This window comes from Thermobia domestica, chromosome 18 (assembly GCF_964235325.1).
Source record: "Thermobia domestica chromosome 18, izTheDome1.hap1.1, whole genome shotgun sequence".
In the NCBI taxonomy this organism is placed as follows: Eukaryota; Metazoa; Arthropoda; class Insecta; order Zygentoma; family Lepismatidae; genus Thermobia; species Thermobia domestica.
In genome coordinates, this window is record NC_137471.1 from 156,186,371 (window position 1) to 156,203,151 (window position 16,781).

Here is a 16,781-nt window from a genome sequence, read left to right on the forward strand (position 1 = left end):
GATAATAGATGTTTTATGTACTGCATTCTAGCTGCTTTATATCCAGTAAAAGATAATCCACATCGTGTGAATAATTACATACAATATATTAATACTTTATTACCGTTATTTCAAAAAACGAATATAAAATTCCCCGTCGAAGTAGCACACATAAGCAAATTTGAACATATGTATAATTCTGTATTTACTAAAGAACAAATTTCTATTAATATATATGGCATTAATTATGATAATGAAACAATTTTTCCGTTACGTATAAGCGAAAACACATGTGTATTTAAACATATAGATTTATTATATTTAAACTCTCATTATTGTTTAATTACAAATTTAAATGGTTTAGTTAGACACCAGTTAGGTACTCACCAAACATTATATTGTAGACGATGTTTAGTATCTTTTTATAACAAATCAAAATTAGATGAACATGAGAAATTATGTAAAGAACACACTCCAACGAAAATTAACATGCCGAAACAAGGAGAAGTTTTAAAATTTCGAAATTTGAAATTGTTATTACAGAATGATGTGATAATAGTTGCAGATTTTGAAAGTTTATTAAAACCTATAAATAAACAAAGTGGATCTCATACAATACAAATTCAGCAACATATACCATGCAGTTTTGGTTATATTGTATGTTGGAGTAACAACTATATGAAATCAGATTTAGTTATTTATCGGGGAGAAAATGTATCGATGAAGTTTATGTCTGCTATGGAGAATGAATTAAGAAAAATCATAAACATATTAGATCAACAAAAACCATTAATACCATTAAATAGTTCTCAGTTACAGGAGATTAATCTATCCACTGAATGCTCTGTTTGCGATAGTAAATATATGAGTAACAATAGAAAAGTTAAACATCATAACCATTTATCTTGTCAATATATTGCCACGGTGTGCAACATTTGCAATTTACAAATTTAACGTCAAAGTAATTTTATCCCTGTCTTCTTCCATAATTTGTCTGGGTATGATGCACATTTATTTGTGAAAGAATTAGGTTGCACCCCTGGCAATATTTCTGTAATTGCTGAAAGCACTGAGAAATACATCACATTCTCTAAGCACTTTAATTTTAATGGTAGACCTATCGAGTTACGTCTTGTAGACTTATTTAAATTCCTGCCGTACAGTCTCGAAAATTTGGTGTCAAAATTACAACCTGAGCAATTTGTCTATACAAAGCAATGTTTTTTCTGATGATAAGTTCTCTTTAATTATTCGTAAGGGAATTTATTATTACGATTATATAACAAATTTAGATACATTTAATGAAATTGAATTTCCTGAAAGAGAGGCATTTAATAGCAATTTGAATAAAACACAAATTTCCGAGACTGATTATCAATATGCAAAACTGATTTGGCGTGTGTTTAAATATGAAAATTTAGGGGACTACCACGATCTATATTTAAAATGTGATGTACTTCTCACAGCAGATGTGTTGAAGAATTTTCGAAAGACATGTTTAAATGCTTTTTGCATTGATCCGATTAATTGTTTTACTGCACCTGGGTTGGCATGGCAAGCCATGTTATATAAAACAAAAATTGAACTTCAACTTTTATCAGATATCAATATGTATATGTTTGTAGAAAAATCGATTCGCGGGGGTATTACTCAAGCTGTGTTAAGGTATGCCAAAGCTAATAATCCCTACGTACATGATTTTGATGCGGAAAAAGAAAAATCTTGTTTACTGTATATTGACATGAACAATCTGTACGGACTATCAATGATTGACTATTTACCATATGGTGGTTTTCGGTGGGAGGATAAAATTGACAATTGGCAAGACAAACATAAAATTATCAATTGGCCCACGGATAGTGAATGTTTTTTTTCTAGAAGTGGACTTAGAGTATCCAAATTATTTACACGAATACCATTCTGATTTTCCGTGTGCTCCAACTAATGAAGTTGCACCGAATGGTAAATATTCAAAATTACTATTGACACTTAAATCGAAATCGAATTATATCTTGTATTATAATGTATTACAATTTTATCTAAAACAAGGTTTAATATTGGTAAAAGTACATAAAATATTATGGTTTCGTCAATCTAAATGCCTTGCATCTTATATACAAGAAAATACTCAACGCCGTGCAAATGCTACAATTGAATTTGAAAAAGATTTCTATAAGTTATTAAATAATTCTGTATACGGAAAGACAATGGAGAATGTACGAAAACGCATTGATATAAAATTAATTAACAATGAAAAAAGTGTAAAAAATTAGTAGCGCAAGATCAGTTCCAAAATTGGGTAAAATTAGGAGATAATCTTGCATTATTCCATATGTTAAAAAAAGCTGTAACTTTAAATAAACCGATCTATGTAGGAGCTACAGTTTTGGAACTATCAAAATTAGCAATGTATGAATTTCATTACAATATAATGAAACCTCGATATGTAGATAAGATTAGCATTACTTATATGGATACTGACTCTTTCATTTACTACATTAAAACCGATGATATTTATAAAGATATAAAAGACATGAACGAATATTTTGATATTTCTAATTATGCGGAAAATCATGCTTTACATAACACAAAAAATAAACACGTTTTGGGTAAAATGAAAGACGAGTTAAGTGGAGTTCCTATCATTGAATATGTTGGTTTACGATCAAAAAATTATGCAATAAAAACTGGTGAAAATAAAGAATTGAAAAAATGTAAAGGGATCAAGAAAAATGTAGTTAAAGAACAAATTACGTTTGACGTTTATATATCATGTCTATTTCAAAACGAAACGATTCATAAAACACAATTTGAAATTAAAAGCAAATATCACAATTTAACAACAAATCAGGTAACAAAATTAGCGCTAGATCCGTATGATGACAACAGAAAAAATTTAAATTGTAATATACATACTGTTCCTTGGGGGTATCATAATAAAGATTTAACATGTAAGATTTGTATATTGTAAATATGATAATTTTTGGATATATTAGTATTAAAAAATAGGTCACAATCAGTTCGGGAAAAAATAGTTGCAGAATTACATAAAGGTGCAAGACGAAACTATCCTCGAATACCCGTTATAACGAAAGGTTATCATGATTTATGGCAAGCTGATTTAATTGAAATGAATAGTGGAAAATTGAAAGGTTTAGCAAAACTTAATCGAAATTTCAAATATTTATTAACTGTCATAGATACATTCTCTAAATATGCTTGGGCTATTCCTGTGAAAAAATAAAACTTGGAAAGAAATTACACAAGCATTTATAACAGTACTGAGAAAAGCAAACAAAAGCCCTAAATTTTTACAAACTGACAGGGGTCGAGAATTTTATAATTCAGAGTTTCAGAAGGCGATGGAGCAAAATAACATTAAACATTATTCCACGTACAGTGATGTGAAAGCAAGTATTATTGAAAGATTTAATAGATCATTACGTAATTTAATGTGGAGACAATTTACACTGCAGGGAAATCATAAATGGATTGGCATTCTGCCGGAATTACTACATAAATATAATAATACTATTCATTCCACTATTAAAATGAAACCTATCGACGCTATTAGAAAACAAAATGAAAAACATCTATTGACAAACATCTATTGCAAAAAGTTTTCTGTGTTAAAAAGAAAAAGTAAATTTAAGATAGGCGAATATGTAAGAATTAGTAAACTTAAACGTCCTGGTTTTGATAGAGGTTTTACACGCAATTGGAGTACAGAAATTTTTCGAATTGCTAAAGTTTTCTTCACTAATCCTCCGACATATCACTTAGTAGACTCAAATAATAAACTTATTGAAGGACGATTTTACGGACACGAATTACAATTAACGAAATTTCCAAAAACATATTTAATTGAAAAAGTTTTGCCAAAGAAAAATAATAAGGCCTATGTGAAGTGGTTAGGTCTTCCAAAAAGTGAAAATTCTTGGATTGATTTAAAACATACTATATTGTAAAAAAAAGAAAAGTCAAGAATTTATAGGTGAAGCATGTCGTCACAAGTATTTCTTGTAGATTTTATAATTTCAAAAGGTGAATTTTATATTTTAAATTCTAGCAACACTGTAAATTTTCCACAAACGCTGTTTTTTTATGTAAAGGTGAAAAGAAAGCAAAATATTTAAAAACGCTATTTAAAATAAATTCAATATATCTGTAATAGAGATGGAATGGAAAATTCCTTTTACATGTATGGTAGCAGGTCCTACAGGCTGTGGAAAATCATATTTTGTTAAAACATTTCTTTACCATTATAGTAAGTTATTTAAAAATATTGTATGGTGTTATGGTTAATGGCAACCATTGTATGATACTCTTTCAAACTGTACGTTCAAAGAAGTTTTACCTCAAAATAATGAATTTCAAGCACACGAAGGTCCACATCTTGTCATTATTGATGATTTAATGCGTGAGTGTGACCATCGGATTGTAGATATTTTTACTAAGGGTAGCCATCATAGAAATATAAGTGTAATATTTATAACACAGAATATTTTTCATCAACAAAAAGGAATGCGGGATATTTCATTAAATTGTCATTATATTGTGTGTTTTAAAAATTCAAGAGACCAAGCTCAAATTAATAATCTCGCACGACAATTGTATCCAGGTAATACAAAATTTATTCAAGAAGCATATCAAGATGCAACTCGAATTGCACATGGTTATTTACTTTTTGATTTAAAACAAAATATTCATGATGAGCAGCGAGTTCGAACAAATATCTTTCCAAAAGATTCTTTCAATTATGTTTATGTACCTGTAAAAAATAATTGTAATATGGTTTATATTCTAACAACTATTTGTGCTTTAATAGCCGTAAAAAAAATGATTAGTAAGGAAAATGCACATTTGTTAAAACGTTTAGCAAAGTCAAAACCGAAAGCACGTAAGGCAATTTTACAAAATGCAGATCCTGGTTTAATTCGCTCTATTTGTGAATGTTCCTATAACGTATTACAGGGAAATGTTCCATTAAATAAAACAGAGATAAATAAACTAAAAAAAATATAAAAAGGAACTGAGATATTTGGTGAAGAAAGGTCCATCATTAAAACAAAAGAAAAAACGAATAATTATACAAAAAGGTGGTTTTCTTACTGCATTGCTTGCACCTATTTTAGGAGGTATACTATCTAGTTTAATTAAATAATTATGCAAAACGCACAAAAACTTATTTTAATCTCACCGGAAAAATTACATCATTATCAAACGATATCTAATCTTGATGATGAAATGAAAGAAATTTTAAATAATAAAAGTTTAAATGCAGAAGAAAAATGGACAAGATATAGAGAAGTCTTACAAAAATATTAAAATATAATTCAAAAACCGGCAGCAGTTACAACAACAGCAACTACTACTACGGAGGAAGAAGAAGAAGAGGATGAGGAGGAGGAGGATGATGGTGAAATAATATCTACTCTCCCTGAAATTTGTAAACGTAAAGCAAGACCTTTATTACGTAAATTGAAACAAAATCAAAATATTCAATGGGACGATAATGGAAATGTGAATATTAATAACAAATTAATTCCAGGTGCAAATATAGTGGATTTGATATCCGATTTTGTTAGATGTCGTAAGAAAAATATTTCAGTTGCCGGCTGGAAACCTTTTGCTACATTATTAGCAAAAGCCAATATACCCTTAGAGTACATTGGTAATCCTCAACGAATAGATTATATTAGAAAACTAACAGAAGACGAAGAGGACGGTCCTCCACCCCGTAAACGCAAATGGTGTACTTATAAGCAATAATAATAATATTCTATTGTAATCTATTGATATTTTTAAGTATATAGAAAGAATGAAAGATGAATGAGCCATACCTTAATTATTACACACATCAATCAGGAGGTGATTATAACGTGTATAAAGGTATAGCATATCAAGAAGGTTATGGCATTGGTAGTTTTCTAGGAGGTTTATTCCGTACTGTATTTCCTTTATTAAAAAAAGGTGCAAAAACTGTTGGGAAAGAATTGGTACGTACAGGAATTAATGTAGCAGGAGATGTACTAGATAATAATAGACCTATTGAAGAGTCTTTGCATGATCGATGGCAAAAAGCTAAAACAAATTTAAGAAATAAAGCTCAAAATAAATTAAATCAGGTGTTGGAAGGATCTGGAAGAAATAGAAAGAAAGTTCATTTTAGTGGTGGTGGTGTGAAACGGATAAAAAGATCCAAAGATATTTTTGATATGATTGATTATGAAGCAAAGTGATAGTTTTTATCTCACACTTCCTAGCAATAGTTCTATGAAATATTTTCCTCAAAATACTCTTGCTTGTTATACTACTAAATTATATCAACGTATTGTACTGGAGAAGGGAGTGTGGGAAACAGCTGTTGTTGAAGTACATTATACAAGTTCATTTTAGAATGTTTCCAAATATACAAATAATATTTATTAGCGTATCATGAATACAAAAAACTGGAACATAACTCAAATCTTACCAGGCCACTATTATCATGTTGATGATATTCTATCTCAAATTAATCATAAAAGTGATATATTGAATCTACAATTAAAAGTCAAAGCATCTGTAAAACGAATTGAGGTTAATAGAGTAATAAAAGATCAAGAGAAGCATATAGAAGTACGCCTATCTCCTGAACTAGCCAGAATACTTGGTTTTGATCATATTCAACAAGAAGATATTGCAGTTGTTCATCATGCTCGTTATCCACCTGATTTACAAAAATCGCTACCTACACTTATGTATATTTACAGTGATATTGTAGAACCACAAATGGTGGGTGACACCATAGCTCCATTGTTACGTATTATAAATACAAATATTAGAGCATGGTATTAATAATGTACATATTTTTGATAATCCTCATTATGTGCCAGTGCAACGTAAACAATTTGATCAAATTATTATTGATTTAAGAGATAGTACAGGTAATCCACTTCCTTTCCAATATGGCAGTGTATGTGTAAAATTACATTTTCGTAGACGTAATACGGTATTGTAAATACGGTATTGTATGAATTGGCGTTATCAAATTCGCGTCCACACAATGATTCCCCACAACGAAAGGGGCTCATGGCACCTAACTTGTGACAAAATTTTAAATGAAGTAACAGAGACTGACTCGTTCTTAAGTCACTATGACAAACAAAACACTTAGGCATCATCTTACAAACTAAAAAGAACGTATATACATGAAAAAACTATTTTACAAACTAAATGATTAACGGAAAACAACCTTTCCCGCCATTACACGGTACTAGATCTTTGATATTTCAGAGATAAGCGTGTTCACTGAAGGAAAATTCTTGTCGCAGTCATTTTCAATTTTGTACATATGTTTCTGCACAAATGTCCACACCTGTTCCGATTCCTTCGGATATTCTGCATCCAGTACTTGAAACGACTTGAGTGTGCTATCGATTGCTTTCAGTGGAGTTTCAACTCTGTGGAGATTATCCTCAATACTCACGTAGAAGGCTTGAGGTTCATCTATTTTTGAAGCGACAACGACGGGCATGGGCTGCACACTACATCCAAAGCGCTGCATCTTTAGATGATGCCTTTCTAACTCTGTTTGAAGATCGGACGCTTCCTGTAAGTCATGTACACAGAATTATTATCACGTTACACACCTATTAACACGTTATCAAATTCCAAAAACTACAAATACACGTATAATTAAAATGAGTTTGTATGTTAAACACGAGGTGCACCAATAATATATATATAGCAATCCAATTAAACTGCTAGCAACTGTTTTCAGGCATTTTTCTATACTAGAAATGTAATGTAATGAGGTCATAATTGACGTGAGTCACTTCTGCGCGATATGAAATGTCTTGAAAACTAATATAGGTTAATATGACAGTATTTCGAATGTATTATTATACCCCTTGAGTTGTACATTTTAATACCGTTCATTGTGTTTGTATTATCCGATGCAATTAAGAAAAGTTCTGGGAAAATTAAGTAAAGTTCCTTAGAGGAATCTACCCTTTAGTATAAGGTTTGAGAATAATCACAAAGAAAACAATCTGAATTATTGCGCTTATAAACTTGACAGTAGCTACGTGAATAGATAACTGCGACATAAATAAATTTGTCCTAAGCTTACCCTTAATGGTTTACATTTACAGTAATAAATATTTCAATTAAATTTGGGAAACTTGGAATCACAGCCAGACATAAAGTAAGCACGAATATTTTCAAGATAAAATTAATTTATATCCTGTACCTCAATGACTGCAATTCTTGACGTTACAAATCTCCAGGAAGAAGAAAGAAAAACCTTTGCGGAAATTTGAAGAGCAAGGATGCTACAATATCAATGAATTAGTTTTTAAAATAATGATCGCGAAAAGGTTGGTGCAGTTCCCCTACATGCTGCTTAGTATTTTTATAAGATTGATATTACACACATATCATTACCTTGAGTATAAACACTTCTTACTTATTTACGCCATAAAATGAAGAAAGGAGTGCTATCATAGTTCCAATATTTGAAGGGTTGAATGAAGAACATTTTTAAAGACACTGGGAAAAAGCTGTTTTGAGCCAAGTAAACATTTTATCCATGACCATAAACATATTTAACCTCTACTTATGTTTTAGAAAGTTTACATAGCATTCACCGAAAGTTTTACAGCATTTTTACGTTTACTATTGTTATTGGAATATAGGGTTTCATCACGGGAACTTCATAAGGCATAAACCTACAGTGGAACCGAAAATACGAATAACATCCTAAAATCCCCTCCCCTTCCCCGCGGGAAATCGAACGCAGTCGCCCAACAAAGGAGATAAGTGTACTAGCAACGAAGGAGTAACTTTTAGGTCGGCCTTAAGTTCGTCACGTTTGAGGGATGTCGTCCCTCGGAGAGCACACAATCCGAGAGAGGGGAAGCAAGAAAGGAATGGATGGGGAAGGAAGCGGTCTGGGACCTGTGTGTTAGGTACCATCCCGGCATTTTTAGCATCGTTCACTGTGTTTACATTATCCGACGCGATTAAAAAAGAAAAAAAACTCACTCAACCCAGGAAAAAACACTCAGGATGATTGGCCTGAAAAAGCTGTTACACTTCTTTGATCGAGTGATCCCACCGGGAATCGAACCCAGTACCGCTCGCACCAAAGGCGAGGGCGTTAGCGACTACGTCACGCGGGGTTACTAACGAATGTTGTGTTTTCCTATTTTACGCATATTATTTTCTATCTACACAACTTAGGTTCACGATATCTTCGTAAGATACAAATCGCGTCACATACACCGATATATGCTTTACTAATTGCATGAAGAAGAGTCATGTATATTGCAAAATATGGTTGATAGCTCACTCCACCAAGGGCGTGCTGTCCCGAGGGGGCCTTTTTTTAAACAAACTTTCTTGTTTCCATGTACCACCAATATGATCCTCTTGATATGGTATGGTAATCATATCAATTGAGTGCACATCAAAGATGGAGCGGGTCAGTGGCTATGGATCACGTGGGGATAATTTTGAGTATACTTTAGTAGATCTTGGCTTACATTTACATGTTCCACTGTTACGTATGACTACCCTAACCCAACAATAACAACTGAGTCATTGTAGTCCTCAATATAACACATTCCACTTTGATCCACTCACGACATATTCGGTCAGTAGGTCGAAGTAGATCAGTCGATCATGGTGACACGTGGTGAGTCAGAGTGGACCGTGGTTTGATGAAAATGGTGTTTGCTTACACAATATTTTTGTTTGAGCATAGCAGTTTTTCCAGAAAAGCTGATTTTTTTGTTTGTTTGTTTGTTTGTTCGATAAGGTTTCGTGCAATGTTCTCCATTCTCCAATCACTAATTAAATGTTAATGACATATTTCGTTGTAATGAAGTGTAGATATTAATACATTATATTACATAATGGTACATACTCTGACATGAAAAAGTAATCCTTGCTGTGCCTCGTATTTGGAAGGTTTCCATAATCCATCTCCGTCTTTCCTTTTGATACACGTGGTCACAGATGGGAAATATCTTCCAAGAAGTATTAATATTACGACTGTTCTGGCATCTGGAAAAGAATGAAATATCAAGAACATTTGTAGGTAATTAATTTACGCTTATACAGCGAGGTCCGGAAGTGGGCGTACCTCTAATTGGTGTTTTCTGACGGTTTTTGGTTTTACCTACATTTGTTTGGTAACACTGCTTGGCATTGTCTGGTAACATTCCTTTGCATTGTCTGGCAACATTGCTATCCATTTGTTTTCTGCTTGGTAACAGTTATCAGATCAGTTCCTGAATCAGACGTTTCCTGGCCGCTGGTTTGGAAGAGGTTGTGCATCCAGCTCTTTGCCAGGCCTCCAAGAAGTCCCGATCTGACGATATCAGACAATGCTCCCTGGGCTTTCATGAAGCAACACGTAAGAAACACTCAATATCACACAACGCAGGAATTACGAGCAGCTGTGGAATACGCCTTCACCCTCGTTGACTCCGGAGTATCTCCGCAAAACATCTGCCAGAACTTTGTGCAGAATTCAGTTGTGTTATGATATGTTTGGTGATCATACCTTTGTTTATGACTCTTACGACTTCAAGGTAGCTGTGTACAGACATTTTACCATAACTAACACTATACTGTTGAAACTAAAGGGGGGTACGCCCACTTTTGGACCACCTTATACTAATTTATTTGAATGTAAGTGCTAACTTTCTTACTGCATTCATTCTCATACCTGCAGAGGTTTGCTCTGTTATACGCAATGAATACGGTATATTACTTTAATTCAATAATCAAAGAAAAAAGGAAATTACATTTTGTAAGCAATGGACAGCAGTCTGAAAAAAACACACACAAAAAGTATCATCTTTTGTAACTACACCCAGATTGGGCAAAGGGATAATGCGATGTTTCTTATATGCAAATATTGGGTCCAAATAATGGTGAAAACAAATCTTAATATGATACTTATCTATCGCCTATAAGTACGTGTATAAAAGCTGTACATGAAGTATATTATTTCAAGAACCAAAGGTTAAAGTCAACGTATGTATTTCTCTTTGGGAAGTTGCAACAGATACGGATAAAAAGAAAGAAATTGAACAGCTTAATGAATCAAAATAGACAATTAACAACAAGTTAAAGACTACACGCTGCGGAAAAGCTCTTTCGTCACAAATTCTAAACATTAGTTTCATTCATTGCTACAAAAGGGATTTCATATCTGCTTATTAACCCTACTGAATCTATCTTCTTCATATACTGTTATTCAAGTAAATACTGATTTCCGGGATGTAAACTGGTCACTGAAGTCAGTATTTCAGACTCTTTGGGAGATTAAATGAAAAATGTTCAATTACTACACAGCAGTTGAAATATTTCTCGTGATCTGAGCTCAATAGTGAAACAAAAGAATAACAGAGCTTTTTTAAGTGTTCGATATGTTGTCGATTTACAATTATCATTTATTTTTCTTCTAGATTTTGATTTTCAATGTGATATACCTTTCGGCTGTATTTGGAATGTTGTTAATAAATAGGTAAGATAATTAAAGGGTAAGTGTCCCAGTCGCTCGTATAAATTGAAATAGCCCTTATTTCGAGAACTTTCCTACCGTCCTCCCGCATATGAGAAACTTATTATAAAATGCAAGTGACTTTTAACTGATTTTTTTTAAGAAAAAAGGAAGAAAAGAAACAATATATACTATTTTTCTTTCTTTAAACAGATTCCATGATCAAAGCATCAGGTTGCTGAGATACTTTTCCTCAAATTGTTTTTAAAAAAATGGTGTAAGACACAGTGATGCGATGAGCATTCACAAGTGAGTTGAATTGTGTCTTCAAATGAATATATAAATATTGTTAATTTCTTCCTTACTTCGTATTTCTTACCTTGGGTTGAACATCTCTCGCATTTTATAACATGTTATTAATATACAGAAGATTCGCGTGAACATGCCAGTCGAAAAGCTCTTGAAATATTACACTATTATAATATATATTAGCAATTAGGACAGTGGTAAGTTGCGTATTCATATTTTATGATTTTAAACTTTTAATTATATATTCCAGTAGAGAAAATTATCGTTTTTCGGATGTAGACATTATGTGAGTTCCCTTGAATTTTATTTATGGCCCTCTGACTGGGACGGAGGTGTAGTGACCTGGAAATATTTCAGTTCTTGCTTCCATTATCCTGGTAAGACTAAGGAAAACCTCCATCAGAATGGCAGTCCGAGCAGGCCACTTTTGTTTCAATTCACTTTTATGGCCCTCTGACTGGGACAGAGGTGTAGTGACCTGGAAATATTTCAGTTCTTGCTTCCATTATCCTGGTAAGACTAAGGAAAACCTCCATCAGAATGTCAGTCCGAGCAGGCCACTTTTGTTTCAATTCACTTTTATGGCCCTCTGACTGGGACAGAGGTGTAGTGACCTGGAAATATTTCAGTTCTTGCTTCCATTATCCTGGTAAGACTAAGGAAAACCTCCATCAGAATGGCAGTCCGAGCAGGCCACTTTTGTTTCAATTCACTTTTATGGCCCTCTGACTGGGACAGAGGTGTAGTGACCTAGAAATATTTCAGTTCTTGCTTCCATTATCCTGGTAAGACTAAGGAAAACCTCCATCAGAATGGCAGTCCGAGCAGGCCACTTTTGTTTCAATTCACTTTTATGGCCCTCTGACTGGGACAGAGGTGTAGTGACCTAGAAATATTTCAGTTCTTGCTTCCATTATCCTGGTACGACTAAGGAAAACCTCCATCAGAATGGCAGTCCGAGCAGGCCACTTTTGTTTCAATTCACTTTTATGGCCCTCTGACTGGGACAGAGGTGTAGTGACCTAGAAATATTTCAGTTCTTGCTTCCATTATCCTGGTACGACTAAGGAAAACCTCCATCAGAATGGCAGTCCGAGCAGGCCACTTTTGTTTCAATTCACTTTTAAAGCGAGGGTGCAAGTATTACTTAAGCGCAGCCGTTACACGGGTATATACGATCCACTCCTGCTTGTGATTTGTAAAAGAAAATATTTCAAAGTCCTAACGCCAGCATGCATTTCTGTTTGTTTAGGGTGATTGCTTTTACGTGTAATGAAGGTACTTCAATTAATTTATTTGAGAGAGAGAATAAGGATAGGTTAATATAGAATTCTTACAGCATTATTTTATTTATTTATTTATTGTGTATTCCAGTTGATGTAGTATGTGGTTCGGCAGGATCAAGAGATACATCCACAGATGTAGATATCTGCAAGAATAGCCCGTTGATGGAAGACCCCCAAGTGAAGGAAAGTGCAGCAAAAGAGGAATTCGTAAGTTGACTCCATCTAAAATGGCTCGGGTTCACATTCTTTCCAACGATATATCACTCGACCCTCTTTGCTATTTAAAAATTTGAAGCTGACCTCATGTACCCTCATTTGGGGGTACCTGGTGTGGACCGTTTATAGCTCAAAATTCAAGCTCCTTAAAATAGTGATGGACGTGTTTTTGTGTTTTCTCATATTTACAGTCGTTTCGAAGATACACTGCGTGCCAACGGACTTTATGGACACAAAATGGGAACCCCCGCCATTTAGGATAGGGTCAACATAGGGACTTGAAACTTTCGTCAAAATATTGCTCTTGTCTAGACCTTTCCAACGATGTATCACTCTTCCCCCTTTGCCATTTAAAATTTTCAAGTTGACCCACGTACCTCAATAGGGGGGTACCTGGGGTGGGCCTTTTAAAGCTCAAAATTCAAGCCCCTTAAAATAATGATGGACGTGTTTTTGCGTTTTCTCATATTCGTAGTCGTTTCGAAGATACACTGGGTGCCAACGGACTTTATGGACACAAAATGTGAACCCCCGCCATTTAGAATAGGGTCAACATAGGGACTTGAAAATTTCGGCAAAATATTTTTCTTGACGAGACCTTTCCTACGATATATCACTCGACCCCCTTTACCATTTAAAATTTTCAAGTTGACCCACGTACCTCCATAGGAGGGTACCTGGGGTGGACTTTTTATTGAAACAAATAACAACAAATGAAGGAAAGGAGCTTCGAAGTCGGCGAGGCGGGTCGTATATTCAAGTTACCATCCAGACATATGTCTAATGAAACTAAGAAAAACCCTGGAAAACAATTGTTACGATGGCCTGCCTCAGGATTCGAACCAGGGCATACGCTAACCACTCACCCACGCTCGCTCGGTTAACTACTAACTGCAATAGCACACAAAATACTTATCTTTAACTATTACCATTTTTCCATGCTCATTCGTCATTTTCATGCAATAAAACAGATAAATATTAATCCGAAAATAACTGTTTAAACATGTTTTCTAGCTGTGTTAGTTGGATGTGTCTAATTAAAAATACTTTTCTACGTAAGTCATTGAGATAGAATTACAATCTACTCACAAGGTTCCTCGTAGCAATACAATGTGCTTCCATTTGCATTGCTTATCCTATCTCCACCACCAACACTAGGGAAAAAGGAAATAGTTGTCACCTGGAATAAAAGTTTATTATTAGCTTCATTAAATACAATGATTAAAAAATATAAATGCATATAATTACATAGCGCAACTGGTACGCGCGTAATTTCCCTTAAAGTGTTAACAACTGTTGATTGCCGTTACTTTTATTTTTTATCTTATGACAACGCACAGATTCAACAACTTCAAGATGCCTTTTCTTGAACGTGTGCTGATCATAACCAGTTTCATGTCAATCTTATTAATGCATTTTAGTTCAGTTTGTGGCATTTCATGTTAAGTGAACCTGTTACGGAGGCCCGTAACAATAAGATAAAAAGATAATGTGTGTTGGGGTGACATATGGCGTAGCTTCAAGAAGACCTGGGTCAAGACTCCCGGTACATCTCGATTTCAGCCGAAAGCTTGGTTGAACTCAAGCGGTCGAATCGCACCCGAAGTGCATGGGATTCTTTACTGCGCCCGGCGTCCATCATGTACCATCGAGACCCAGAAATGGTAGAGCATTAAAGTTAATCACTAAACTTGGCACCTACGGGAGGTGGGCGATCGAAACACTGGTATTTGAGGATTGCACCTTCATACAGCATGTCCTCCAACATAGGAAAGAAATTGACCTCCTTACTACATATAATTTCCTAAGGGATTCTCTGGAAATTAAATTAATTCCTTCAATTAATTAGCTTTATTAAAGAAATTGACAAGGACAAAAAAAATACAAAAAATGTCTTAACCACATACCACTCGGCTATGGCCGAGAATAACACTTCGATTTGAAAATTCTAGACTACTACTGGCTAATTTAATGTATATGAGTGGTCATGAGTTTCCCTGAAATACTTGACATAATCACAGAACCAGCTGTTTAGCTTTTCCATGGATGTCTGCTAATCGCGCACAATTTGAGTTTGTAAGAAAGCCGGAAAAATTGAAGTAAATCTCAAAATGAACCCAAATTTGGTCGAAACAACGGGAAAATTACACGCTCGTCGGGCGTTATTAATATTAGTGCTCATAGTTCTAGTTCCAGCTGTCAACAAGGGACGAGTACGTTTCAGCTCGTTCCGAGACAATCTCATCACAACAGAATGAAAATTTACAAAGTTGTTAAAATTATTATTAAATTCTTAAGTTTTCTAGAAATCTAATTAAAACACATTACAGCATTAATTCAGACTATTTTTTCCTAATACAGTTTGAGTCTACAGTGCATAGACTTTTCTACGATACCCAACTCGGCTGGGATCAGTTTATGCTTGCTGACACAACCGACCAACGCGGCCACAATAATAGGGAAAGCTTTAGATTCCATTGGTCTGCCATAGGCAAACAGAGACTAAGTTCGCTTTAAAAATCGCTTAACTGTTAATAATTCCTAACTTGGACAAAATTCACCTTACAACTCTCGTTTTTGGGACGGAGGAGGAGGTTGCTTACTCTCGGTCTTGTTCCTAAGTTGGCGAACATGGGTGCATGTCGATAACCTTACTGTCTTTAACATCCGCGCGCTATCTTTTATTCTCCTTACATGTTTGCGAGTGTTCTACTCACCGTGTGGATTCTATCTTAGAGTAACCTTTAAAACAACGCGTATCGAGTTCAGATAGACACTGCGAGAACGCTTCTGTAGGACCCCGCGGGGCTCCGAACTCGCGTTTTTATACTCGGGAAGTAGGGTAACCATAGCCTTGGGTCGACCCACCAAAGGAGGGATAGGATTCCTGTAACCTTGGACACGCCTCTTTAGAGAGAGATGGAAGAAGACACAACTATAGAGAGAGAAGATGTTATTTCCGTATTTGTCTGAATACCGGAAATCGCATCTGTTTATGAATTTCTGCAAAATCCAAATTTTTCATCAACACAAAGTTTTATATGAGAAAGCAAAAGTAATTTGTTAAAAGAACAGCAATTTAGCTGAATGTATTAAAGTAAATTTAATGAGGGAATATTCTCCATGTCGCGCAATTATCGTTAACAACAGCATTTTTTCTCCCTACATCTGTTAAACATCACAGATCGCCGTGAATTCTGCTTACCATCGCTCACATACCAATCTCTCTTTATCTAACAAGTCCTCTTTACCTATTGCGTTCATTTACACTCCTAACGCAAAAGCCAGGAATCCAGGTTCCGACCGGTTCAAAGCAAGTTTACGGCCTTGTACGGCTTCGCCAGTGACTTACTTCGAACCTAGGATAGAACTTGCACACGTTAGGTATGATCATGTATACAGTCGGCCAAGCTTCCTGTTGCGTTCAGCCAACCAAGTACAACTCAGTCTCATACTTCGTCCTCCTATTACCTAACATTTCCATGTGTACCGAG

General features: G+C 34.6%; 2 protein-coding genes across 2 annotated transcripts in view; one reads left to right on the plus strand and one right to left on the minus strand.

The window, feature by feature from the left end:
• LOC145675698 (uncharacterized) overlaps positions 1-16,781 on the plus strand; it is a 135,077-nt gene that overhangs the window by 73,561 nt on the left and 44,735 nt on the right. The gene's annotated exons all lie outside the window — the stretch shown is intronic.
• On the minus strand, positions 7,150-10,253 carry LOC145675575 (uncharacterized). Its single transcript, XM_081746093.1, has 2 exons — positions 9,890-10,253; positions 7,150-7,570 (listed from the first exon to the last, which is right to left on the minus strand). Exons 1-2 carry the CDS (start codon positions 10,055-10,057, stop codon positions 7,235-7,237), a joined length of 504 nt encoding a protein of 167 aa, XP_081602219.1. The 5' UTR covers positions 10,058-10,253; the 3' UTR covers positions 7,150-7,234.